General features: G+C 43.3%; 1 protein-coding gene and 1 pseudogene across 1 annotated transcript; one reads left to right on the top strand and one right to left on the bottom strand.

Annotated features, from left to right (window-relative positions):
* Positions 1 to 15,736: 15,736 nt before the first annotated feature.
* On the bottom strand, positions 15,737 to 16,306 carry LOC136398428 (mitochondrial import inner membrane translocase subunit Tim29-like). The gene has a single exon (XM_066372700.1). It carries the CDS (start codon positions 16,304 to 16,306, stop codon positions 15,737 to 15,739), a length of 570 nt encoding a protein of 189 aa, XP_066228797.1.
* Positions 16,307 to 18,377: 2,071 nt separating this feature from the next.
* On the top strand, positions 18,378 to 20,163 carry LOC136398427 (biogenesis of lysosome-related organelles complex 1 subunit 5 pseudogene; annotated as a pseudogene).
* Positions 20,164 to 25,522: the final 5,359 nt, after the last annotated feature.

Here is a 25,522-nt window from a genome sequence, read left to right as displayed (position 1 = left end):
AGCTCAGAGCCTTTTCTAACACCAACACCCCAAATCCTAGGAGGCTCTCGCTCTGTCCTGGTGAGCCCTGCTTCTGTCTCTGTAAACCAAAAAGTATACACTTTGACTCAATCTGCTCAAAGTCCTAGAGAATGGGGGAGAGGGCAGCATTGGAATTAGTAAGAGCCTAGGGACATCTTTGGCCCCTGAATCTGTGGCACTGGATCACCAGGGGCATGGTGCACCCATTTCACGTGAGCTGTCCCAACACTGAGCTTTGAAAAAGTTACTTACATCAGATGACCTTCTGCTTCAGAGGAAAAACACTTTTCAGATTCTTTTGTTTTAAAAGCTTTAATAAAAATCTGACTGAATATATTTGACAATGTGTCTGATAAGGGGTTAATAACCAAAATTTATAAAGAACTTGTAAAACTTAATACCAGGAAGACAGACAATCCAATCCAAAAATGGGCAAAAGAAATGAATAGACACTTCTCCAAAGAGGACATACAGATGGCCAATAGGCATATGAAAAAATGCTCAACATCACTAATCATTAGAGAAATGCAAATTAAAACCACAATGAGATATCACCTCACACCAGTCAGAATGGCGCTCATCAACAAAACAACACAGAATAAGTACTGGAGAGGATGTGGAGAAAAGGGAACCCTCCTGCACTGCTGGTGGGAATGCAGACTGATGCAGCCACTGTGGAAAACAGTATGCAGATTCCTCAAAAAATTAAAAATCGAACTGCCTTTTGACCCAACTATCCCACTGTTAGGAATATACCCCAAGAACACCATAGCACTGTTTGAAAAGAAGAAATGCACCCCCATGTTTATGGCAGCATTGTTCACAATAGCAAATATCTGGAAACAGCCCAAGTGTCCGTCAGAGGATGAGTGGATTAAAAAGCTTCGGTACATATATACTATGGAATACTACTCAGCCATAAGAAATGATGACATCGGATCATTTACAACAACATGGATGAACCTTGATAACATTATACTGAGCGAAATAAGTAGATCAGGAAAAACTAAGAACTATATGATTCCATACATAGGGGGGACATAAAAATGAGATTCAGAGACATGGACAAGAGTGTGGGGGTTACAGGGTGGGGGGGAGGAGAGGGAGAAGGGTGGGGGAGGGGAGGGGCACAAAGAAAACCAGTTAGAAGGTGATGAAAGACAATTGGACTTTGGGTGATGGGAATGCAGCATAAGCAAATGGCAAAATAACCTAGAGCTGTTTTCTCTGAACATATGTACCCTGACTTATCAATGTCACCCCATTAAAATTAATAAAAAAATAAAAATAAAAATAAAAAAAATCTGACTGCAATTTTATCAGAAAATCAAAATGTCACTAACAGTTTTCCACTTTCCCAAAACCACCATCACCATATCGGCTTGTATACCAGAATTTCTTCTGTGCATTGACACATAGAAATTTTTTATGTAAAATAATTTTTTTTAATTTTTTATTTATTCATTTTTAGAGAGGAGAGGGAGAGACAGAGAGAGAGAGAGAGAAGAAACAGAGAGAGAGAAGGGGAGAGGAGCTGGAAGCATCAATTCCCATATGTGCGTTGACCAGGCAAGCCCAGGGTTTCGAACCAGCGACCTCAGCATTTCCAGGTCGACGCTTTATCCACTGCACCACCACAGGTCAGTGTAAAATAATTTTTATGTAAAATAATTATAATGTATATATTTTCTGCAGCTGATTTTTCACTTAACAACATATGTTAGAGTTTGTTGTATTCCAGGACATATTCACGTATTAGCTTACTTTAAACTACTGCATAGTATTCCTTTAGATCAATGAGCTATAATTTAAATTTCCATTGCCCCTTTGATAAACATTTGGTTTTCTATCAAAATTCACTGTATAGGCAGTGTGCATGAACATTTTTGTACCTGTCTCATTGTGTACAGGTGTGAGGAAGCATATTTTGCTGGATAGAGCTACATATGATGTTGCTCAGGCAAGTTCTGGAAAAACATTGATAAATATTTATATGGATGGAGCAAGAAGTAAAAAGAAATAACCAAATAAGAAGTAATAACCAAATATAAAACAGTTACAAACCTGATAGATATTAATCCAACTACATCAACAATCATTTTATTTTTCTAATATCTGATTTTTTTTATTATGGTAAAGTTGGTATATAAGATTACATATATTTCAGGTGCACCACATTATAATTTCATATTTTTGTACATTTCATGGTGTCAACCACTGCAAGTCTATTTACCATCCATTACCATACTGCTGATCCTCTTTACCTTTTACCCATTGTGCCCTTCCCCAGCTCCCTTTCCTTCTCATAACCACAAATCTGTTCTCTGTATCTATAAGTTTATTTTTGTTGTTGTTTAGTATTTTTTTTTAGATTCCACATAAAGTAAAATCATTAGATATTTGTCTTTCTCCATCTGATTTGTTTCACTTAGCATAGTACCTCCAACATTTATTGTGTTGTCACATATGGCAAGATTCCTTCCAAAAAAACAAGAGTAACAGCTTTATTGAAATATAACTCACATATACCATGAAGCTTACCCTGAGTGTATAAGCGAATGGTTTTCAGTGTATTCATAGAATTGTGTGTCCATCACCACTATCTAATTCTAGAATATTTTATCATCTCAAAAAAAGAACCCTTGCCTGACCAAGCAGTGGCACAGTGGATAGAGCATTGAACTGGGACACAGAGGACCCAGGTTTGAAACCCCAAGGTCAGCAGCTTGAGTGTGGGCTCACCAGCTTAAGCGTGAGATCGTTGGCTTGAGCATGGGATTAATAGACATGATCCCATGGTCACTGGCTTGAAGCCCAAGACCACTGGCTTGATCCTAAGTTCACTGGCTTGAGCAAGGGGTCACTTGCTCTGCTATAGCCACCCTCCCCTATCAAGTCACATGCTGTATTTCCCCATGTATAAAATGCACCCTTTTTCAAAAAATTTGGGGTCTAAAAACTAAGTGCATCTTACATAGCGGTTGTATTTTTTTTTATTTTTACTTGCATTTCCCATTTTATCAAGCTTGTTTTTGTGCTCATTGTTGTAAATTTTTTACTTGCATTTCCTGCTTTTTTGCACTTGTTGTCTTTGTGCTCATTGTTTCACACTTGTTACCAGTATATTATAGTAAGTTATTTTCTGCACAGAAATGGCTCAGAAAAAATTTTTGTACAGTGTGGAATTCAGGTTAAAAGTGATCCAGTTTGCAAAAGTGAATGGAAATCATGCTGCTGAATGTAAGTTTGGTCCTCCTCCAACTGAGAAATCAATTTGAGACTGACTACAGGAAGAAGAAACCCTACTGAAAATGCCACGGCAGAAGAAGGCCATGAGAGGCAAGTCAGCAAAATGGCCTGATTTAGAGAGAGAATTGAAGATACGGATTGAAGAGCAAAAGGCAATTGGAATTTCTGTGTCCACAAAGATGGTTCAACATGAGGCAAGAAGAATTGCTGATGAAAAAGAAGTTACTGATTTCAAAGGAGGACACAATTGGTGCTTCAGGTTCATGAAATGGAATGGACTAAGCATGCGTACACGCACCAGACTTGCCCAAAAGATGCCTGAAAGCTGTGAGCAGAAGGTCCTTGAATTTCATTGTTTTGTCATTCAATGTCAGAAGACATCAGTTTGAGTTGGGATGGATTGCAAATATGGACAAAGTCCCCTTTCAATTTGATGTCCCAAGTAACAGAACTAAGAAGGGGGTGAAAACTGTAACTGTGAAGATAAACGGACATGAAAAGAGCAATTATACAGTTGTTCTAGCTTGTTGTGCAGATGGAACCAAGCTGCCTCCTTTGCTGATTTTCAAATGCAAAACAAAGCCAAAAGAAGACATTCCTCGAGGAGTGATTGTCCACGTTCATGACAAGAGTTGGATGGATCAGGATGGGATGAAGATCTGGTTTGAGAAAGTTTGGAGAAAGAGACCAGGTGGGCTCTTACGCAAACCTGCACTATTGGTGCTTGATCAGTTCAGGGCACACATAACAAAAACACAAAGAATATTGCTGTAGAGCAAAAAACAAAACTTGCTGTCATACCTGGAGGCTTGACATCCCAGCTCCAACCACTTGATCTCAGTATTAACAAACCCTTCAAAGCTGCCATGAGAGATGCATGGAACCAATGGATGAAGTCTTCTGGGGACAATTTGACACCATCAGGAAGAGTGAAGAAACCAACTATAGGAGAAGTTTTTACCTGGGTGAAAAGATCCTGGGATAATATCAAGATTGAGATTGTTGTCAAGTCATTTAAGAAGTGTGGCATTTCAAATACCATAGATGGAACTGAGGACGAGGAAATATATGAAGACAGTGATTCCTCATCAGACACAAATGAGGACAAACTAATGGATGGAAGTTTTGACAGTGATGAGGAGTTTTATGAATTTTATGATGAATAAAACTTGAGTTCAATAACTTTATGTAATACATTTTTTTTCAAATTTCGGGCCCCCAAATTAAGGTACATTTTATACATGGGGAAATACTGTATGAGAAAGCAATCACTGAACAACTAAGGAGCTGCAATGAAGAATTGATGCTTCTCATCTCTCTCCCTTCCCATTTGTCCCTATCTGTCCCTCTCTCTGTCTCTCTGTCTCTGTCACAAACAAAAAAAGAACCCTGGGCCCATAAGCAGTCACTCCTCATTCCTTCCTCCTACAGACCCTGGCAACCACTAATCCACTTTGTCTCTATGAATTTGCTTATTCTGGGCCTTTTATATCAATCAACTCATGCAATATGTGGCTTTTTTACAACTTAAAATATGTGACACTTTTTAAAACTTTTTAATTTAACTTATTGGGGTGACACTGGTTAATAAAATTATGTTTCAGGTATACAATTCTATTACACATCATCTGTACATTGTATTGTATGTTCACCTCCCTGAGTTACTTATCCCCCCTTACCTTCTTCCACCTCTCCCCAAACCCCTTTTCCTCTGGTAATCATATTATTGTCTGTGTCTAAGAGTTTTTGTATGTTTGGGGTTTTTTGTTTTTTCTCCTTAATTACTTCACTTCTTTTACCCATTCCCACTTCCCCTCAAGATTTCTTTCCTTTATGACTGAATAGTATCTCATTGTCTATATGTGCCACTTCTTCATCCACTCATGGACACCCTGATAGTTTCCATATCTTGGTTATTGTAAATAATGCTGCAATAAACATAGGGATGCGTATATCTTTTCATATTTGTGTTTTGGATTTTTTTAGATATAGAAGTGGAATACTGGGTCATGTGGTAGTTTAATTCTTAATTTTTCAAGAATCTCTATACAGTTTTCCATAATGGCTGCACAGTTGACATTCTCATCAACAGCACACGAGGGTTCCTTTTTCTCCACATTTTCTACCACACTTGTTATTTCTTGTCTTTTTGCTGATAACCATACTAACAAGTATTAGGCAATATCTCATTGTGATTTCGATTTGTATTTCTCTGATAATTAACGATGTTGAACATCTTTTCAAGTGCTTGTTGGCCTTTTCATTTTGTTGATTATTTCCTTCACTGTGCAAAAGCTTTTTAGTTTGATGCAGTCCCGTTTGTTTATTTTTGCTTTTGTTTCCCTTGCCTTTGGAATCATATCCAAAAAGAAATTACAAAGACTGATGTCAAGGAGATTACCACCTATGTTTATTTTAAGAATTTTATAGTTTCCGGTCTTACATTCAAATCTAATTTATTTTGAGTTGATTTCTGTGTATGGTGCAAGGTAGTGATCTAATTTCATCCTCTTGCATGTGACTGTCCAGTTTTCCCACATCATTTACTGAAGAGACTGTTAGACTGTTTTTCCTCCATTGTGTGTTCTTGGCTTTTTTGTTGTAGTTTAGTTTTTCATATATGTGCAAGTATTTCTGGGCTCTTGTATGCCAGTGGCTGCTGTCATGGGCAGACAAGTTCACATTGGATTAGGGCAGACAGTAAAGAAACTGTGGAGCCAGAAGGCATTAGGCCATTACCATTTAATAAAGTCTCATAACGGCGAACAAGCACACATGTAGGGGGAACCACTTCTCAGGCAAACAAACAGCAAAACGGCCCCTCACAGTGGTGGGCAAGCAATCCACACATCCACAATCCCCCTGGGCTCAAGCACCCATAACCTTATATAGGCCATACACACGTGGCGCTGCCATGTGCTCACACACCAATCAGGCAAAGCGCTTGCAGCTGGTAACCCCTCGAGCAAGCCAAACACAGCTATCCCACATTCCAACCTTTTAGGGTTGCTTGCTTCATAATCTACATGGCAGGAAACAGAGACTACAGCAACAGCAAAAGTTGCACTATAATTACAATAATTACAAAAGTGCCCTTCACAATGTCTCCCTGAGTTCTCTGCCCAGGGTGTTAACTGGAGGCCCACCTCCAGCTCCCCACCCCATGGTGCCAACAAGGTCACCCATCTTAGTTGGGGGGCCTGTACAGTCCAGGGCCATGTCCTCTGAAACCAAAAATGTCCTTGGTACATCTCTGCAATTGGGTGAGAGCAGCCTCCCAGTGCAGGGGGGCCTCCACCAGAGCTGCCCCCCCCATCACTGTCTCTCATACTGTCCAAAGGCAGCATGTCCATCCAACAAGGGAGCTTATGCCCCCCTCTGGTTGCAGTCCAAGAGTCAGTCATGATAGATAGCCCAGCTGTCTGTGCAAATCACCAAGGTAAAGGTCCATTACAGGCAACTATGTTCATATAGGGCCTCAGGCCTCCACCCTCATCCCTGCCATCATGGCAGCTCTGAAGATGCTGCCCCAAGAAGGAGCATGTGGCAACAGTGGCCCACCTCTCCGCCTTGCTCCAGAGAGTATGATGTCATCCACCCCTATGCCCCACAATCATAGCAAGCCTACCAGGGGCTCAGTAGCTATTTTTTGCTGCTGGGTTTTTACCTTCTGGATGACCACTGGCCAAGCTCTGAGTGTGCAGATGGCAGCCTCAGCCCAAGCCTCCTCATCCTCAGAAGAGGAGCTAGAAACGCCTGCTCCCACCTACTCAGAGGCACTCCACTGGCACAGCTCGATCTTGGACTTCCTGCCAGCTCTCGGACTGAAGCTGAACTCACAGTTGTTCCTCTAACAACTGCCACTGCCAACATTCAACTTCCAGGGCAAACTACAACTCACAAACCCGTTTGGCCTCCTTCTCCAGCGCTCGCTTTAGTTCAAGCTGTTGCTGCCACTGGGTCCACAATTCACACTGGAGCTCTTGACCTCGGGCCGCCTCTTGCACAAAGCTCCTGGTTTCCTCTCATAGGGCTATAAAAAACAGCCAGCCCCCAGTCCCCAAAAGGACAGGCATGGGGAGCCATAACAATGACCACCCCTCTACCCCACCCCTCAAGGGTGGCTGCAGCTCCATACCAGTCTGCTCCAAATTCTGCCTACCACGCCAGATGTAATGCCAGGGGCCACCCCCATGGCCCTACACATTCAGGTTCACATTGAATTCGGGCAGATGGTAGAGAAACTGCAGAGCTGGAAAGGGTTGGACCATTCCATTTAATAAAATCTCACAATGGTGGACAGGCACACAGGCAGGGGAAACCACTTCTCAGTCAAACAAACAGCAAAATGGTCACTCACAGTGGTGGGCAGGCAATCCATCCATCTACAATCCCCCATCTCCCTCGAGCACAAGCACCCGTAGCCTTATAAAGGCTATACACACCTGGTGCAGCCACGCATTCACATACCAATCAAGAAAAGTGCTTGTAGCTGGTAACCCCGTGAGCAAACCTAACACAGCTGCCCTACAGCTCTCTATTCTGTTCTGTTAATTTGTGTGTCTGTTTTATTGCTCATACTGTGCTGTTTTGATTACTATAGGTTTGTAGTATAATGTGAAGCCAGGAAGCATTATGCCTCTCACTTTGTTCTTTCTCAAGATCACTATGGCCATCCATATTTGTTCTAGTTCTGTAAATATTCTCAACTCACACACCCAAAAACTGTAACTATGTGAGGTGATGAATATGGGGTTTTTTTTTTGTATTTCTCTGAAGCTGGAAACAGGGAGAGACAGTCAGACAGACTCCCGCATGCGCCCGACCGGGATACACCCAGCACGCCCACCATGGGGCTACGCTCTGCCTACCAGGGGGCGATGCTCTGCCCATCCTGGGTGTCGCCATGTTGCGACCAGAGCCACTCTAGCGCCTGAGGCAGAGGCCACAGAGCCATCCCCAGCGCCCGGGCCATTTTTGCTCCAATGGAGCCTTGGCTGCGGGAGGGGAAGAGAGAGACAGAGAGGAAGGCGCGGCGGAGGAGTGGAGAAGCAAATGAGCGCTTCTCCTGTGTGCCCTGGCAGGGAATCGAACCCGGGTCCTCCGCACGCTAGGCCGACGCTCTACCGCTGAGCCAACCGGCCAGGGCGGTGATGAATATGTTAACTAACCTTATTGTGGTAATCATTTTGCAATATATATGTATATCAAATTGTACACTTAAATTTATACAAAATTACATGTCAATTACGTGTCAATAAAGCTGAAAATGCTAATAAATAATTTAAAATGCAAACTGTTAAAAATATAACAGTTAATGAAATGATAATAAAGAAAATGGTAAGTCTGCAAACATATACTGAAAACTTACAGTTCTTTCAGAAATTAGCAGATAAAGTAGATAAAAATTAAAAACATAGCAGGTATGAATAACATGTTACTAAGCTTGATCTAATATCAATATATAGAATTTTGTACTCAATTATTCATTCAACACTATGCTTAAAGTTATATACAAAATCAATCATCAATCAAAAGCTCAATACATTCCCAAAAACATAAATGTAGATACATTCTCAGACCACAGGGCAATACAATTAAAAGCAAATGGAGAAAATTTACCCATTTAAACTGTAACAGACCTGGCCAGTGGCTCAGTGGATAGTGTCAGCCCCACCTACAGATGTCTTGAGTTTGATCCCTGGTCAGGAAACACATGAGAAATGACCATCTGCTTCTCAGCCCCCTCTCTTCTCTGCTTCTTAACTCCGCAGTCAGTGGCTCAATTAGCTCCAGCATGGCCCTGGACGCTGAGGAGAGCTCTGTGGGCTCCAGCGAGTCAGCCTCAGGTGCTAAAAATAACTTGGTACTCCAGCATGGGCTGCAGAAGGGGTTGCCGGGTGATCCCAGTCGGGTGCATGCAAGAATCTGTCTCACTATCTCCCCTCCTCTCACCTAAAAAAAACAAAAACAAACACAAACAAGCAAAAACCTGCAACATCTTTTGAGAACTCTTAGGGTAGATAAATAAAAAACAAAATTACATTCTATTTAGAAATCACTGTAACACAATGAAAATGTAAATATGACCTAAATGTCTAATTGGGGACTAAATGGGCAAAATATAGTGTGTACAGACTGTTATGCAGATACCAGGTGCGACCCATAAAGAACATGTTATATGTAAGAGAAATGTGTATGATGTAGGAATTTAAAAAGCAGGCTACAAGCATGAATAGCAAGTATAACAACAATGATGGGAAAAAATTAAAAATACCTAAGTATAGGATTGGAACAAAGAAGACAAAAATAATACAAAATAAATACAGCAAAATATTAATTAAAAGTGATTAGAGTTCCATATTGGCACTAAGAGCAATTGTTTTACTTTTGTTGTTGTTTCTATTTTTTATTTTACAAAGTATTTTTAACCTATAAAAAGAAGGCAAAGATTTTTAGGTTAAATATTGATTGTACACATCTGAGGCAAAGAGGGATTTAGGGATCTGCTAAAATGTACGCCCCCTACACACACACACACACACACACACACACACACACACACACACACACACACGTCTAATCAGTTCAGGGCCCCTGTGAACAACCAAAATCCATGACTTACATCACCACAAAGGCTGAGCCAATAACTTGTTAGTGTCTGACAGCAGGGCACGTTTTGATCAAGGAGCTTTAATTCCCAGCATCATGAGGGCCACACAAGAGCCGGGAGAAGGCGTGACTAGACTGAAGGAACTCGGAGAGGCCCTGATCCTGTAACCTCCCCCTCAGTGCTCTGTAAAGTAGGACTCTACAGGGCCTGTAATAGAACAGGTAACTCCTGAGAGTCGGGGATCCTGAGAAATGCAAGGGCCGGAGCTAGGGTTAGTGAGGATGAGAACAGGGCTGGCACCCAGTGGCTGGGGGTGGGGAGGAACGCGCACACGCTTCAGTTTTGCTGGTGATTCCGCGCAGATTGAATGCCGATTCCCGCCCCCCCGCCCGGACCCTAGCTAACCCTCCCAAACTGGCGCAACGTCGCCGCCTGCTGGACTGAACCGCGCTTTTATTTTATTCAGGGTCCGCACCCAGGGGCGTGGTCGGCAGCGTCCGCAGCAGCTAGTCCCAGGTCAGGGCTTCCTGAGATGCCTGTAACGTGCTCCCTCTCCCTGCGCCTCCGTTTTTCTTCCTCTATAAAATGAATGTTTTCTCCGAGTTCATTTCCAAGTCCCGATCCTAGATCCTTCCTTTCTCCTCCCCCTGCCAGGAGTCTTCAGATGCTTCTTCATCTTTCTCCCCACCCCATGGTCCTGCCCACCCCACTGTGGTACCCAGTTTCTGCATCGGTGATGCACACGGAGCTCTCTGCCCTACCGGTGCAGCTGCATAAGGCTAGGATCTGGCTACTGTGCGCTGGGGTTAGAGAGGAATGTGCTGGTGCCGCTTACGGGGGCTTACAGAAAAGTAATGTGGGGTTACCAGCTGCAAGTGCTGTGCCTGATTGGTGCGTGAGCACATGGCAGCGCCACGTGTGTATGGCCTATAGAAAGTTCTGGGTGCTTGAGCTCAGGGGGATTGTGGATGCATGGTTTGCTTGCCTATCACTGTGAAGGGCCATTTTGCTGTTTGTTTGCCTGAGAAGCGGTTTTCCCTGTCTGTGTGCTTGTCTGGGTTGTGAGACTTTATTAATGGTAATGACCCAATGCTTTCCAGCTCTGCAGTTTTTCTACCGTCTGCCTGAACCCACCAGCATTACAAGTAACTTAAAGTGAAAAGTGGGGGGAGGGATACAGGCCTTGGATCAGCCAGGGTTGGTATTTTAGACCTCTGCCAAGGCTGGCCCAGAGAATTGTACAGAATGAGAAGCTGAGCTGGGAAGCTGATAGGGGCTGCTGTGCACTGGCCCCATCTTCACTTCTCGTCAGTCAGCCTAATTGGTGCTGTTTCCCAAACCCACTAAGCCTCTTCTGGCTATGGTGCCTTTGTAATAATGCCTGACTGCAGCCTGGCTCCCACCACTATTCCACCAGGCCTGCTTCTTCGCCTCCCTGAAGACTGGGTTCAGGCACAGCAGCCGGACTTCCCCACCCCACTACACCCCACCCTTAGCGCTGAGGGTGTCAGCCTGGGCTGGGCTCCTTTTGTGACTGTCCTAGCTGTACCCACCACATCCTGGCACCCCTGTGTGGGTGGTATCACGTGTTCCCTTGTCTGCCCCATCGCTGAGGTGTCCTTCTGCACTGGCACCTGCAGAACTGGAATCAGCAGGCAGTGAAGTAGGGCACTGACTGCAAACCCTGCCAGGCAGCCCAGCTCCATGTAGCTCTTCTCCACTGCTCGACCTCACAGGAAAGGGGTGGGAAGTATGGAAACATTCTTGACAGACCAAGTAGGAAGCTGACGGTGGGGACCACGGAGATCCTATTCCATAGCTCTGCCTCTGGACACACGTAGGAACATTCCAGATGGACTGTGTACCTTAGCCTCTGAGGTATGGAGGAATCAGCTCATTTCTCTCCTTTACTAAATGGAAAAAGTGAAAATCATCCTGAGAAATTCTCAAATCCCTTTCATTCTAACCCCACCCAAGGGGGGGCGGCTGGAGGACTGTCTGAGGAGAAAGGCAGGGGAAAGACCTTGACTTCTCCTTCTTTCCTTCCCAAGCTCCTCTTTTTTGGCCTTCCTTCCTCCAGGGCCGCAGCTCCCCATCTCCTCTTCCCGAATGTGAAAACTCTTACAAGTGGGTCACTGTGCTAAGGGAGGGGTTGGAGCCTTTCAGCCGCCCTCAGTTCTGGTGGTTAGCAGGTGGAAACAATTAATCTCCCCTCTTGCAATGTTTCCACCTGCTGCTCCTCCAGCTCCCACAGCTTGCCCCACAGGCGCCGGAAGAGAACTGCTCAGATCCCCTCGGAAAGTTGCACAGGGTGGGGAAGGGGGTGCTTTCTACCCACAAGATCACAGTTTATAAAATGTGACACTGAAAAAAAAAAGCTTTCTGGTTGAGTTCAAGTTACTTCATGGATCCTCCACCAGCAAAAAGAAAATTTTCCACTGACTTTTTAAAGTTTCTGTTTGGGGTAAACTGTTTCAAGACAAGCTCTCAATCTCTCCCTCTCATACATACACAGGTACACACACACACACACACACACACACACACACACACGAAGAAGATAAAAAAAATGTGCCTTTTGACAGGTTTATTTTATCTCACGATGTTTTTGGCCAGAGCCTTAACTGAATACCACAGAACTCAGGACGGCTCATGAACAAAAAACTGAAGGCCCACTTGGTTGTTGGAATTAGTAATGCCCCCTCCCCCAAGCTCTTGTTTTCCACATGAAAGTGTACAAAATTTTTATTAATTTTAATATATTGTGTTTACATAGATTCAAGTGTCCCACTGAATATAATACCTTCACCCCCACCCCCATGTCCCTATTTATACCCCTTTTGTGTACAAATTTTTTTGAAAAGGTTTCATAGTATGTTAGTCTTTCCCTCTGCTTCTCGAAAGCTTACAGAGCCCGAGGCCAGTGGGTGTGGCCAGACCTAGACTTTGGACTGCTACTTTTCTGGGCACCTCAAAGCATCAGCACAGGTAGATGTGGGCATGGAAAAGCAATGTTTTAGCTAGCCACCCTGGGACAGAGTTTTTCAAACCTGGAGTAATTTTTTAATAGAAATGTGAACATTAAATTTATCTGTAAAAAATAATATAATATAAAAAGAAAAAACAAAAAACAACTTATATGTGTATATAAGTCTTAAAGTGAGTGATGTGGCTGGTTTTTTTCTTCTTCTTCTTCTTTTGGTTTGGTGGGTTTTTTTTTTTTAAAGAGATTTGAGATGGTACCCTATTCTATTAAAGATAAAGTTTTGTAGTGGGACCAGAAATTACTTAGCTGATCTCCCCACCCCCCACACCACCAAGACCTGATTCTGCTGGGATGAAAGTTTCAACCTGCTGCCAGGCTTTCTGTTTGTCAGACCACCTATGTCCTTCCTGCAAAATGCAGAATGTGCAGCTGAACCAAAGAGTGAGCCCACAGCCCTGAAGTGCAGGCCTCAACCCCAGGGAAGCCAGTAGGTCCAGCAACCAGGAATCTAGGCTAAGAGCAGTTTCACCATAGCTGTGAAGGCAGGAGGAATAGGTAGCTTCTCACCTCCTGAAGGGGGACAAAGTTTCACCATTACCTTTCAGTCCAGGGGGCTGGGGTTCTGGACTGAACCTGGAGTCTCCCATTCCCCTCGTCCCAGGTAAATATGAATGAAGATGGGTGTGAGAACCCATATTCAATTTTGATGCCCCCCCACCCCAACCCCAACTACCCAGCCTCTGGATGTGCTACTTGAGAAGTCTTGCCATCATAACACACTTGCCTGGTAAGTGGTCATCGAATTGGAGGAGAATATGACAGAGTGTGTCAATGTGGGATAAAATGTCTTGGTTGTACCTGTTTGAGGTTTAGCTTGGTATTAAAAAAAAAAGGAAATAAACTTGAAAATTATTTGTCATAAAAATGAAACAAAAATTAAAATATTTATTGCCAAGCAAGGAAAAAAAAATTAGTAGTGCACAATTGTTGGAAAGAAATCAGGTTCTCACCTGACCTGTGGTGGCGCAGTGGGTAAAGAGTCGACCTGGAACACTGAGGTTGCTGGTTCAAAACCCCAGGCTTACCTGGTCAAGGCACATATGGGAGTTGATGCTTTCTGCTCCTCCCCCTTCTCTCTCTCTCTGTCTCTCTGTCTTCCTCTCTCTAAAAAATGAATAAATAAAATCTAAAGAGAAAAAAAAATCTATCAGAAGACATTTTAAAAATAAATTCAAAAAAATCAGGTTCTCTAAGCACCAATAAAATTTGTATTTTAAGTGATGTGAGTTCTGGAAGGCAGGGACAGTACTTGGTGTGTGGAAGTTACATTGCTTACGCCCAACACAACAGTGGGCAAGGAATGTAAATAGGCACTTCACAGAAGAGTCAAGCTGACAGGCCAACATATAAAAGATGCTCATCTCAACCTTAACTAGGGGGATGCAAGTTTAAACCACAGTGAGATACCACCTTATACCTATCAGATTATCAGAATTGAAAAGACTGACAAAACCAAGACTTATAAACCATGTGGGTAAAGGGAAACTCAATAGCTACAGGGTTTTTTGTTTTGTTTTGTTTTTTGTTTGGTCTGGATTGGTTTGGTTTAATTGTTTCATCTCCTCGTTTAATTAACTAGCCAAAACCACCTAGGTGAGAAAGTCTTATTCTTATAAATTTAGTTTTAACCTAGCTAAGTACCAACTATATACACTAGCATATTTCTTTCCATAGGATTCTGTGTTTTAAAGGTTACTGAAGTATAACATAACCAGAATCTATGATTCCATATAGATTCCAGGTCAGAAAATGTTTTATCCTTCCATCTCACTTTGACACCACTCTTAATACACAAATGATAAAAGCAGATTGTCTTGGAAAAGGTTTCCCTGTAAAATACAAATAGTTATATAAACTTCAACCTCTAATTTGGTTCTGCTTATGTAAAATGTTACCATTTGGAGAAGCTAGGTGAAGGATACAAAGGATGTCCTGTATTATTTTTCCAGTTTACTCTGAGACTATACTTATTTCAAAATAAGTTAAAATTAAAATGGACCCTGGCTGGGTAGTTCAGTTGGTTAAAGCATTCTCCTCATACACCAAGGTTGCGGATTGATCCTCAGCCAGGGCACATACAAGAAAAAAAACAATGAATGCATAAATAAGTGGAACAGCAAATCGATGTTTCTCTCTCTAAAATTAATATTTTTAAGACTTTATTCATTTTAGAGAGAGAGAGAGAGGGAGGGAGAGAGAGAGAGAGAGAGAGAGAGAAAAGGGGGAGCAGGGAGGATCAACTCCCATATGTGCCTTGACCAGAGTTTTGAACCAGGGACCTCAGTGTTTCAGGTCAACGCTTTATCCAATGCATCACCACAAGTCAGGTAATAACTTTTTTAAAATTCAATAAAATTAAAAGAACAATGTTACTCATAAGAGTATACACAATGCAGCTCAAAATTTAAAACGAAAATCTGAATGGCTTTAGGAGAGGTTGGGAGTCACCTGACAGATAGGATGCCTTAGTCAGGGGGACCCTGAAGCCCAGTGAAAAAGTTTTATTTCTGTATAAGGCTCATTAATCACTCTGGCAGTGATCAACGTTATGTGGTCTTGTCGCTTTAGCTCTCCCCATCTCCCAGACCGAGGAGGCTCTGAATTAGCTTCAGCTACCATGAAACAATGTGAGAGGGAGAAAGGCCCCCTAATTTTGTGAAAACCCAGGGAGAACACTGCATATAGTTTATCTCCGTCACTCTGCCCTCGAGGCTCACTCACTCACACCTACTGCACAATCCCGGGCAAACAGTCCTCCAGGAGACCTCAGGGCTGGGAGCCGGGTCGGGACCAGGCCTCACCGGGTTTCATCGCGGCCTCGGCACGGGCAGGTCGGCCTGGCTCCGGGCCAGCCTGTCCTTCCCCTGCGAGACCTGCTCCCCCCACGGTGCCCCGTCCACCTGGGCGTCGCCGAGCAGGCGGGGCTGCCCATGCTCGTCGGAGAACTGCTCGCTGGCCTCGGGACGCCGCTGATGCGGCCAGACGCGCACATGTGCCCGCAGGTAGAGGAGCTCGTCGTCACTGAAGTCGCATCCGAGCCCCAGCACCCACGAACGACCCACGATGACCACGTTCAGGATCCGGTGCGGGAACTCGGTCCAACGGGGCGGCGGGCCGCGACAGCGGGCCTGGGCGGCGTAGGGCGCCCGGTACACCCGCGAGCAGGGGCCCGGAGCCCGCAGCCGGCTCCGCTCCGCCCGCGACGCGCCCAGCAGCGCCTCCGCCAAGGCCGCCTCGCTGCCCGACAGCCCCAGGTACACGGCCGCCCCCTCGGCGCGCGTGGGGCCACCGCGTCCCGCCGAGCCTGGGCGCAGCCCCGGAGCCGCGCGCGGACCGGGCCCCACCCTGTCCACACATCCCGAGCGCGGCTGCCGCATCCCTGCTTCTCTGCGCCTTTGCCACCGAACCCCTCAAAAGCTACAGGTTGGAGAAAATCTTCTCCATGAACTAGGGGAACTATGTGTATAAGGCTATTCTCGTTAGCATCTGTTTGTAGTAACAAATACAGCCATAGGTCCGTCAACAGAGGAATGATAACAGTGGCAGCTGTGTTAAAATCTTACTGCTCTTGCATTGCCCTCCCCCAATATATGAAAGTATAGGTTTTCCTACATTCACTAAAAAAAATATTTTTATTGTGGTAAAATACATACAACATATTAACCACTAGAACCATTTTTAAGTCTACAGTTCAGTGGTAGTAAGTACATTCACATTATTGGGCACTCCATCTCCAGAATTCTTACCTGGCAAAACTGAAACTCTACACCCATTGGACAACTTCCAATTATCCCTACCTCCCAGCTCCTGGCAACCAGCAATCTTTCTGTCGCTTAATTTTGACCCCTCTATTACCTTATATAAATAGAACCACATACTATTTGTCTTTTTGTAATTGGCTTGTTTCACTTAAATAAGGACCTTAAGGTTCATCCATATTATAATATATGTCAACATTGCCTTCCTTTTTAATGCTACATAATATTTCATTGTGTGGAGCATGAGTGTGCTTCTTTGTTCAGTTTTAACTTGACATCAAACACTTTTCACATAAATAGTTTTCTGTTTTCTGTTTGTTTTGTTTTGTTTTTATTAAGTGAGAGGCAGGGAGGCAGGCAGACAGACTCCCACATGCACCCAGACTGGAATCTACCCGGCAAGCCCCCTACAGGGCGATGCTCTGCCCATCTGGAGTCCCTGCTTCATTGCTCTGCAACAGAGCTGTGTCAGCACCTGAGGATGCCATAGAGCCATCCTCAGCACCTGGAGCCAAATTGCTAAAACCATTCCAGCCATGGCTCTAGGAGGGAAGGGGAGAGAGAAAGAAAGAGAGAGACAAAGAGAGAGAGAGAAGGGCAAGTAGGAGGGGTGGAGAAGGAAGATCGTTGCTTATTCTGTGAGCCCTGACCCGGAATCAAACCCTGGACTTCCACACGCTGAGCAGATGCCCTACCGCTGAGCCAACTGGCCAGGGTCATATATAAATAGTCTTAAAGCATATAATTTTTAATATGTTATAAATATTGATTTTGGGGGGTGAGAGAGACAGAGAGAGTCAGAGAGAGGGACAGATAGGGACAGACAGACAGGAAGGGAGAGAGATGAGAAACATCAGTTCTTCACTGTGGTTCCTTAGTTGTTCATTGATTGCTTTCGCATATGTGCCTTGACCGTGGGGCTACGGCAGACCGAGTAACCCCTTGCTGGAGCCAGCGACCTTGGGTCCAAGCTGGTGAGCTTTTGCTCAAACCAGATGAGCTCGCGCTCAAGCTGGCGACCTCGAGGTCTCGAACCTGGATCCTCCACATCCCAGTCCGACGCTCTATCCACTGCACCACAGCCTGGTCAGGCAATATTGATATTTTAAAATAAAACTTTCATGTTTCTCTTTCAAATTGTTTCTAATAGTCTATAAATAATATATCAATTTAATTTCAACCATCACCCATTTTTAAAATAAAAGAACAAGTTATTTAACTTTTGGAAATTTTTTATCATTATTTTTTCTCTTTGAATTAATTCTATCCCACTTCCTTCATAGAATTTTACTCTAATGTAATAGGTTCTTATGCTTGAAGATATTTTATTGATCATACTCCTCTGACAAAAAAAGTATATAAGTTGAAATTTTAATTTCCTTAACCATAAATTTCTAAGTAATAAAAAGTCATTGGCCCTGGCCAGTTGACTCAGTAGTAGAGCATTGGCCGAGCGTGTGGACTTGTGGGTTCCATTCCCAGTCAGGGCACACAGGAGAAGCGACCACCTGCTTCTCCACCATTCCCCTTCTCTCTCTCTCTCTCTCTCTCTCTCTCTCTCTCTCTCTCTCTCTCTCTCTCTCTCTCCCTCTCACAGCCATGGCACAAAAGGTTTGAGCAAGTTGGCCCGAGGTGCTGAGGATGGCCCCCAGGGCCTTGCCTCAGACTAAAATAGCTCAGTTGCCGAGCAATGGAGCAGCAGCTGCAGATGGGCAGAGCATCAGCCTCAGACCAGGCTTGCAGGGTGGGTCCCTGTCAGGGCACACACAGGAATCTGTCTCTCTGCCTTTCTGTTTCTCACTTAAAAGGGGGGAACAAATTTAAGATTTAAGAAAGAAAAAGGATTACACTATCATTACAACTAGTAGTGGACAATTGTTCAAAAATTTAAAAAAAATCGGAATCTCAAAAATTAGGAAATTCAGGATCTCTCTGTACTATTTTTATAACTACAATGTCAATCTACAATTATCTCAAAATAAAAAATTTCATTTAAAAAGTAAATTTGAAGAGAAATTCAGCTCTTAAAGAATTGGATAGGTCTGGTAGGGGTAAGTGTGGAGAGAGGGAGACGGTGGTGGGCTGTGAGGCTGGCACCAGCAGCAAGAAGAGGAAGTCCCTAGGGACCAGGGGCTCACCTCATAGATATGGATCTTGGAGAAGTGTATTCAAGGCTGTTAGATCACAGATCAGTTATTCAAGGTGAAACCAGTGGTGAGATTTAAATAATTTAACAACTGGTTCTCTGCCCTAATGACCGTTTTAAGTATAAAAAACAATATACCAAAAGGTAGTTTATTATTTCATGCATTTAATCTTAAATAAAAACAATAAAAGAGATACACAAAACTAGGTTATGTTATAAGGAAGAGTGTTGAAATATTAATGAAAAAATATTAAATAATACCTGGCAAAAAAACTGTTATTTAAGATATTTCCATATTGCTTCTTGATTGATGTCCTCACTTGCAATTTTTTTCACCTATGGACAGAATGAACATTACTACAGGCACTGAGAATACGCTGTTGCGCAGATGAACATTAAAAGAGAAGAGTAAGGAATGTAAATCTGTGATTTCCACATTGGGCGGCTGCCCAGGTGCCCACCTTAGAGAGAACCCTGATTACAAGTGCCGTTTTAACAACTGGTTCACCAATCTCAACAAAAAATTAGATATTGGATCAGCTGAACTGGTGCAAACCGGCTGAATCCCACCGCTGGATGAAACCTATTATTTTGTGAATTTGAGGAAAAACGTGGTACTTGAGAAATGCAAGTTCTTGAAAATTTAAAGACCACCATCCATGAAACAAATAAACATATTCTTCTCAAGTGTAGAGAAACAATGCAAGACAACTTCAACCATGTTCTCCACAGACTGCTGACAGCTACTGACTCAGTCTTCAGACTCCAACAGAAGGAGCAGGAATGAAAAAAGATTTATAATGACCATTTAATAGTTAGTGTAAAAGAGCATTTAATCCCCTAGGAAGATTTCATAGAAGAACAACACAACATACAGACTGACGTGGATGAAGAGCGTGGAAAGGCTATGGAGAGGCTTAAAGAGCAATATACTGAAATGGAAAAGGCCCCAGCAATATGTTCAACCTTTTTTTTTTAATTGAGAGCAGGGGAGACAGAGAGACAGATTCTGGCATTGGGCAAGCCCTCTATGGGGTTATGATCTGCCCATCTGGGGCATTGCTCCATTGCTTAGCAACAGAGCTAGAAAAATCTTCAAACTTTTAAGAACATGAACCACAATGACAAACTAATAAGGAAACGTTGACTTCTCCCAAAGAACTATTCCCACTAAACCACTTAGCCTCTGCTTCAAGCTTAACAAAATATTCAATAGCACTCTTAGATCAGAAGAAAAAAACTGGAGTCTTGGCCCTGACTGGTTGGCTCAGTGGTAAAGTGTCATTCCTGTGTGTAGCTGTCCCAGGTTCAATTCTGGTCAGAACACACAGGAGAAGCACCCATCTGCTTCTCCACCCCTTCCTCTCTCTCTCTCTCTCTCTCTCTCTCTCTCTCTCTCTCTCTCTCTCTCCCCCTCCTGCAGCCATGGCTCCATTGGTGCAAGTTGGCCCCTGGCAGACTGAGGATGGCTCCATGGCCTCTGCCTCAGGTTCTAAGAAGAGCTCAGTTGCTGAGCAATGGAGCAATGCCCCAAATGGGCAGAGCATCACCCCTAAGTGGACTTTGCAGGTGGATCCTGGTCAGCACACATACAGGTGTCTGTCTCTGCCTCTCCTCCTCTCATTGAATTAAAACAAAGAAACAACTGGAGTCTTAATTAAATGTTTAGTGGGCCTGACCAGGTGGTGGCACAGTGGATAGAGCGTCAGACTGGGATGCAGAGGACCCAGGTTCGAAACCCTGAGGTTGCCGGCTTGAGCAAGGGGTCACTCACTCGGCTCTAGCTCCTGGTCAAGGCACATACAAGAAAGCAATTAGTGAACAAAGCCCCAACAAAAAATTGATGCTTCTCATCTCTCTCCCTTCCTGTCTGTCTGTCTCTGTCTCTCACACACACACACACACACACACAATGTTTAGTGGAAGAAGAGTGCTACAGTTTTCCAGTTCTAAGAATCTATATATAATTATTTGAATGGGGAGGAAAATGGGATAAATTTACTCTTTGTTAATCAAATTGATCTTTTTTATTGATTATCTCAGAGTATTGTAAGTATCGACTTCTTAGAGAGAAAAATAATTAAATTTGTTCTTATACAGGGTTAATACTGGTTTATTATTGTGGTTTAGAAGGCAGACATAATAACTGCTGTTTTAGCCTCCTTAGCTATTGGAGGAATGTGTAAAGTGTTATCCTATGAGTAATAGAGACAAAAACAACTGTCCTTGGAACAGAGATCACACTTAAGAGAGGCAAGAGTAAAATGGCCTTTATGATGGCAAAGGTGGCCCCGGTGTCTCTGAGCTGCCTGAGAGGCACAGACTTGGCCGTACAGCATGACCCCACATGTTTCACTGATGACAGGTTTTGTGGCCTTTCGGCACTTAACATTTTCAGCTTTTAAAACATGCTCAAAAGGAAAAGTTTACCAAAAATATAGTTGACTTTTAGCCTTTCCAGGAACCATAATCTTGCCCATAGTATTGACCTCATTTTTGTGTCTGTTTTGCTGTGGATGGACTTTGTAAGACAAATAATGTCTATACATGTTTCAGCTGTTCAATGAGTAATCAGCAAAATCTGCCCAGGAATACCCCTAGAGCATATAACAGTCTGGCTCTGAATATACCAGGAGTATTAGCCCACGTGGCAAATGATCTGTGTTAAATGTAAATCCTTTCTAGTGTTTAATGTCTGTTTCATAAGTAGGTGTATTATGATGACCATGTACCAATGCTGTCTTTAAAAATCTGCGTTTTTATATTGCAATCAGGGCTAGCCTCCTGAACCTGTCTCTAAGGCACCTTCTCAGACTTCTCATTCTCAGTGAGCTAACAGGCTCTCTTCCTGTTTCTTCTTCTATCTTAAGTCCTTCCTTGTTTCACTGTCCCTAGCTTTGAAAAACATGCTTTCAAAACAGAACCAAAAAAAAAAAAAAAAATCTGCATATAACAGTCTAATTGAGGAACTAAGCTGATTTTTTATTTGCCATAAACAATGCAAAATGAACTGCAATACTTTCAAGAAGATTTAAGGCAAATGAATTTGAGGTATTAAATCTTCCAAATATTTTTTAAATTGTTCTTCAGTAAAGAAAGGCAGAAGAAAGAAAAAAACATAATGCTTTCATGTTATCTCAGTGTTGCTAGTGCAGAAAAATGACGCTTGTTTGTGTAAATTTATGGCTTACTATCAAAGCTTCATTCTTGGCTGCATGTTGAAAGTGTGGTTAAAGTTAATACAGGAGATGAAAAGGAAAGGGTTGGCTAAATCCAATTAGTTAATGAATCCATAAGATAATATTACTGCTAGAATGAGGAAGGTCTACCCAAACCAAGCTGTGACTAAGGATCCCCACAACATAATTCAAACATTGCCCCAGCTTCCTCTGGCATTTTGGGATGCCTTCCTCTCTTCGCTCTTGGTGTCTTGTGATTCACTTTGGTACGTTCAGATATGGATGTATTTTTACTTATTCTATTTGGCACTCTGAGAACACTTGTGTTATTAATTGTGGAAAATCTTCAGCCATGATCTCTTCCAATCACCCTTCTCTACAAACCCTTTTCTGAAATCCGATTGAATGTTGCACAGTGCTGGTCCATATCTCAACAGATTTTCAAACTGCTTCTGTCTTTTCTGCTTCTGCATTTATCTCCCTGCTTTATATTTTCTGTGAGTTCCTCAAGACCTAGCTCAAGTATCTCCTCCCTATGTGGCTTCCAGTTTACTAATTATCCCTTCAACTATGTCTAATGTGGAGTGTATCCTAGTTTATAGCTTAAGTTTTCCTTTTGGTATGCTCAGTGGTTATTATTGTTAAATTGTTCTTGTTTAATTTCTGTGCTTTTTATATGTTCTTGTTTTCTTTATTTTAAACTCTGTTCAGACTTACATAATTTGCTTCTCTTCTGGAGTGAATTTACATCCCAATTTGAGTTAAATACTCTTATATATACTATCAATGCATCTACCTTCTCCTCTTCCTCCTTTTTCTTTCAACCATACCATGACTACGTGTAAAGCATTGTGTCAGCACCATCTTGACCAAGTCCAACGCCTCATTCTAACCAACCTATCTCCTACTTCTAGCCTGATCTGTAAACCAGCCACTTTGTAAAGCTTTTCCTGACCATACTTCCCTGAAATCAACTATCTCTTCTTCCTCTGGTTTGCTCAACTGCTTTTGCTTTCATTTAGCATTTACCAAACAAGGGTTTCTTGAAGACCAAGAGTGTGCCATGCCCTTGGTTAGTCACCACATTATAAACATGAGCAGGACAAGGTCTTTTTCTCAGGGTACCAAGGGTATGGTCATCAAGCTGGATATGCAAACAAACCATTGTCGTGCAGAATAAGTGCCACAATCCAGGGATGCCCAAGGTCCAGGTGGTCTATACTGCAAAGGAGTGGGAGAGGGCAAGGAGCTGAGCCCCATAAGGAGGAGATACTCGAGCTAGGTCTTGAGGAAGAAGTGTTTACTAAGTAGAGCTGAGGACATTCCTGGCTGAGGGAGTAGCATGCTCAATGGCACTGAGGTGGAAAGGAAAAAAGACCCTTTCAAAAACATTGAGATACTTATTTCACTCCGTATAATGTTATCAAGATCCCACCATTTTGTTGTAAATGATCCAATGTCATCATTTCTTATGGCTGAGTAGTATTCCATAGTGTATATGTGCCACATAAGTAAATCAGAAAAAAACAAGAACTACATGATTCCATACATTGGTGGGACATAAAAACGAGACTAAGAGACATGGGCAAGAGTGTGGTGGTTACCAGGGGTGGGGGGAGGGAGGACGAGGGAGGGAAGGAGGGAGAGGGGTGGGGGAGGGGCACAAAGAAAACTAGATAGAAGGTGACGGAGGACAATCTGACTCTGGGCGATGGGTATGCAACATAATTGAATGACAAGATAACCTGGACATGTTTTCTTTGAATATATGTACCCTGATTTATTGATGTCACCCCATTAACATTAATAAAAATTTATTTTAAAAAAACATTGAGATGCGAAGCCTAGTACGGGTGAAGCAGTCGAGCAGGAAAGGGTGGAGACGGGGCTGCAGAGTGAAATGCACAAGGCCTCAAGCAACATTTGGGACTACCTGATGTTCCCTTAGGGATCATGCAAAGCCCTTGCAGATTGAAGCAGGGGGTTGGCAGGACAAGGTTTTCACTGGAAGGGACCAGAACAATAGATGGGACTAGAGTAAAAGAGGGGTGGCCAGTTAAGAGACCATTGCAAAAGTCCAGGCAAGAGATGACAGCCTAGATGAGTTTGGAGGTCCAGGATGGGGGAAAGTGGGAGTAGCAATGTGAGGGAGAGGTGACAGGTATATATTTGTGATTGAGATAAAGCAAGGCCTGCTAACGCTAGAGCTCAAAGGCCTTTCCAGGCCCAAATAAGCTAATTCCTCAGGCAATGGGGGACAATAGGCAAAGCCAGCATTCCAGGTGATCCCTGAGTCAGCATCTTAGGAACTGTGGCACAGGGCCCTGATTAATTTCCTATCACTGCCCCACCCAGTTATGCATTCTGAATATGTCTTTAATTTGTTTAAATTAAAGTTATTATGTCCATGTTAAAAGCAAAACACCTTGAGAAAAATAAAAACCTGTTTAAACTCAGTATAGAAACTGATGACTCTCTTACCCTATTCTCTCTCTGGATGATTTTTAAAATAAGGCATGTGCCTAGTGGAGTGCAGCTGTTCTAGTTCCTTCATGCCGCCCTGTGTGGGTGCTGCAGTGTGGGGGGTGGGTGCTTACCTGGAGGCTAGAGGCAGGCCACCCTGCACACCTGGCCCTAGAGCAAGCAAGCATCCCCAGAACTTTTGCAATTGCATCTGCTCTCCTGCCTGATACAGCGGATGTCGTTGTGGTTACATTGAGAATTCATCATGTTCTGTGAAAAATATCTTTGGGGTCACACAGCCTCTTTGGTGGGTTTGACATGTTGCCTTGGCATTCCCCTCACCCTCCGTCAAGCTCTGTACAAAGGGGCTGCCTCTCCTGTGGCAGATGCTCTTCTTAGCTACATGGCTGGAAGGCCTCCAGCCAGCTGCAGCTCAATTCTAGGAGATGGGGATGGCATTACTCTATTTTCTTGCACTGCACCCCAAAATCGACCATCATCATATTCAGGGGCATAGTTCCCAGGATCCAAATATCCACAGGTTGACTCTGGCTCCCCTCCATGCTGCCTCTGCTGGGCAAGATACGCTTTCAGAGCTGCCCATCCTGTCTGCCACCCTCCTGATTGCATCCTTTAGTCAGCAGGGCCGTCTGACACTCCTTGCAGTGGGGACAGAGATGAAGCACCATGGGAAGCTGCTATCAAAAATGAGAATTAACTTTGGGTGATGGGCACACAACCCAGTCAACAGATCAAATGTTATAGAGATGTTCATCTGAAACCTATATATTCTTATTGATCAATGTCACCCCATTAAATTTAATTTCTAAATTAAAAAATTAAAAAATAAGAAAATGAGGATTGCCATATTGGTGGCCTGTCTGGATTTGATTATTGCCTTCACTTATATGAGTTAAGGCACAGGAGTGTGTCTACACAACCAGGGATTCTCTCTCTCTCTCTCTCACACACACACACACATCAATATGCCAGGGGATACACAGCTGTGTACCCTTTTCTAAACATCAATACAAAGGGTGTCCTTCC

This window comes from Saccopteryx leptura, chromosome 3 (assembly GCF_036850995.1).
Source record: "Saccopteryx leptura isolate mSacLep1 chromosome 3, mSacLep1_pri_phased_curated, whole genome shotgun sequence".
NCBI classification, from domain to species: Eukaryota; Metazoa; Chordata; class Mammalia; order Chiroptera; family Emballonuridae; genus Saccopteryx; species Saccopteryx leptura.
Note: the sequence above shows the minus strand (reverse complement) of the source record. Positions and strands in the feature narration are given on the sequence as shown.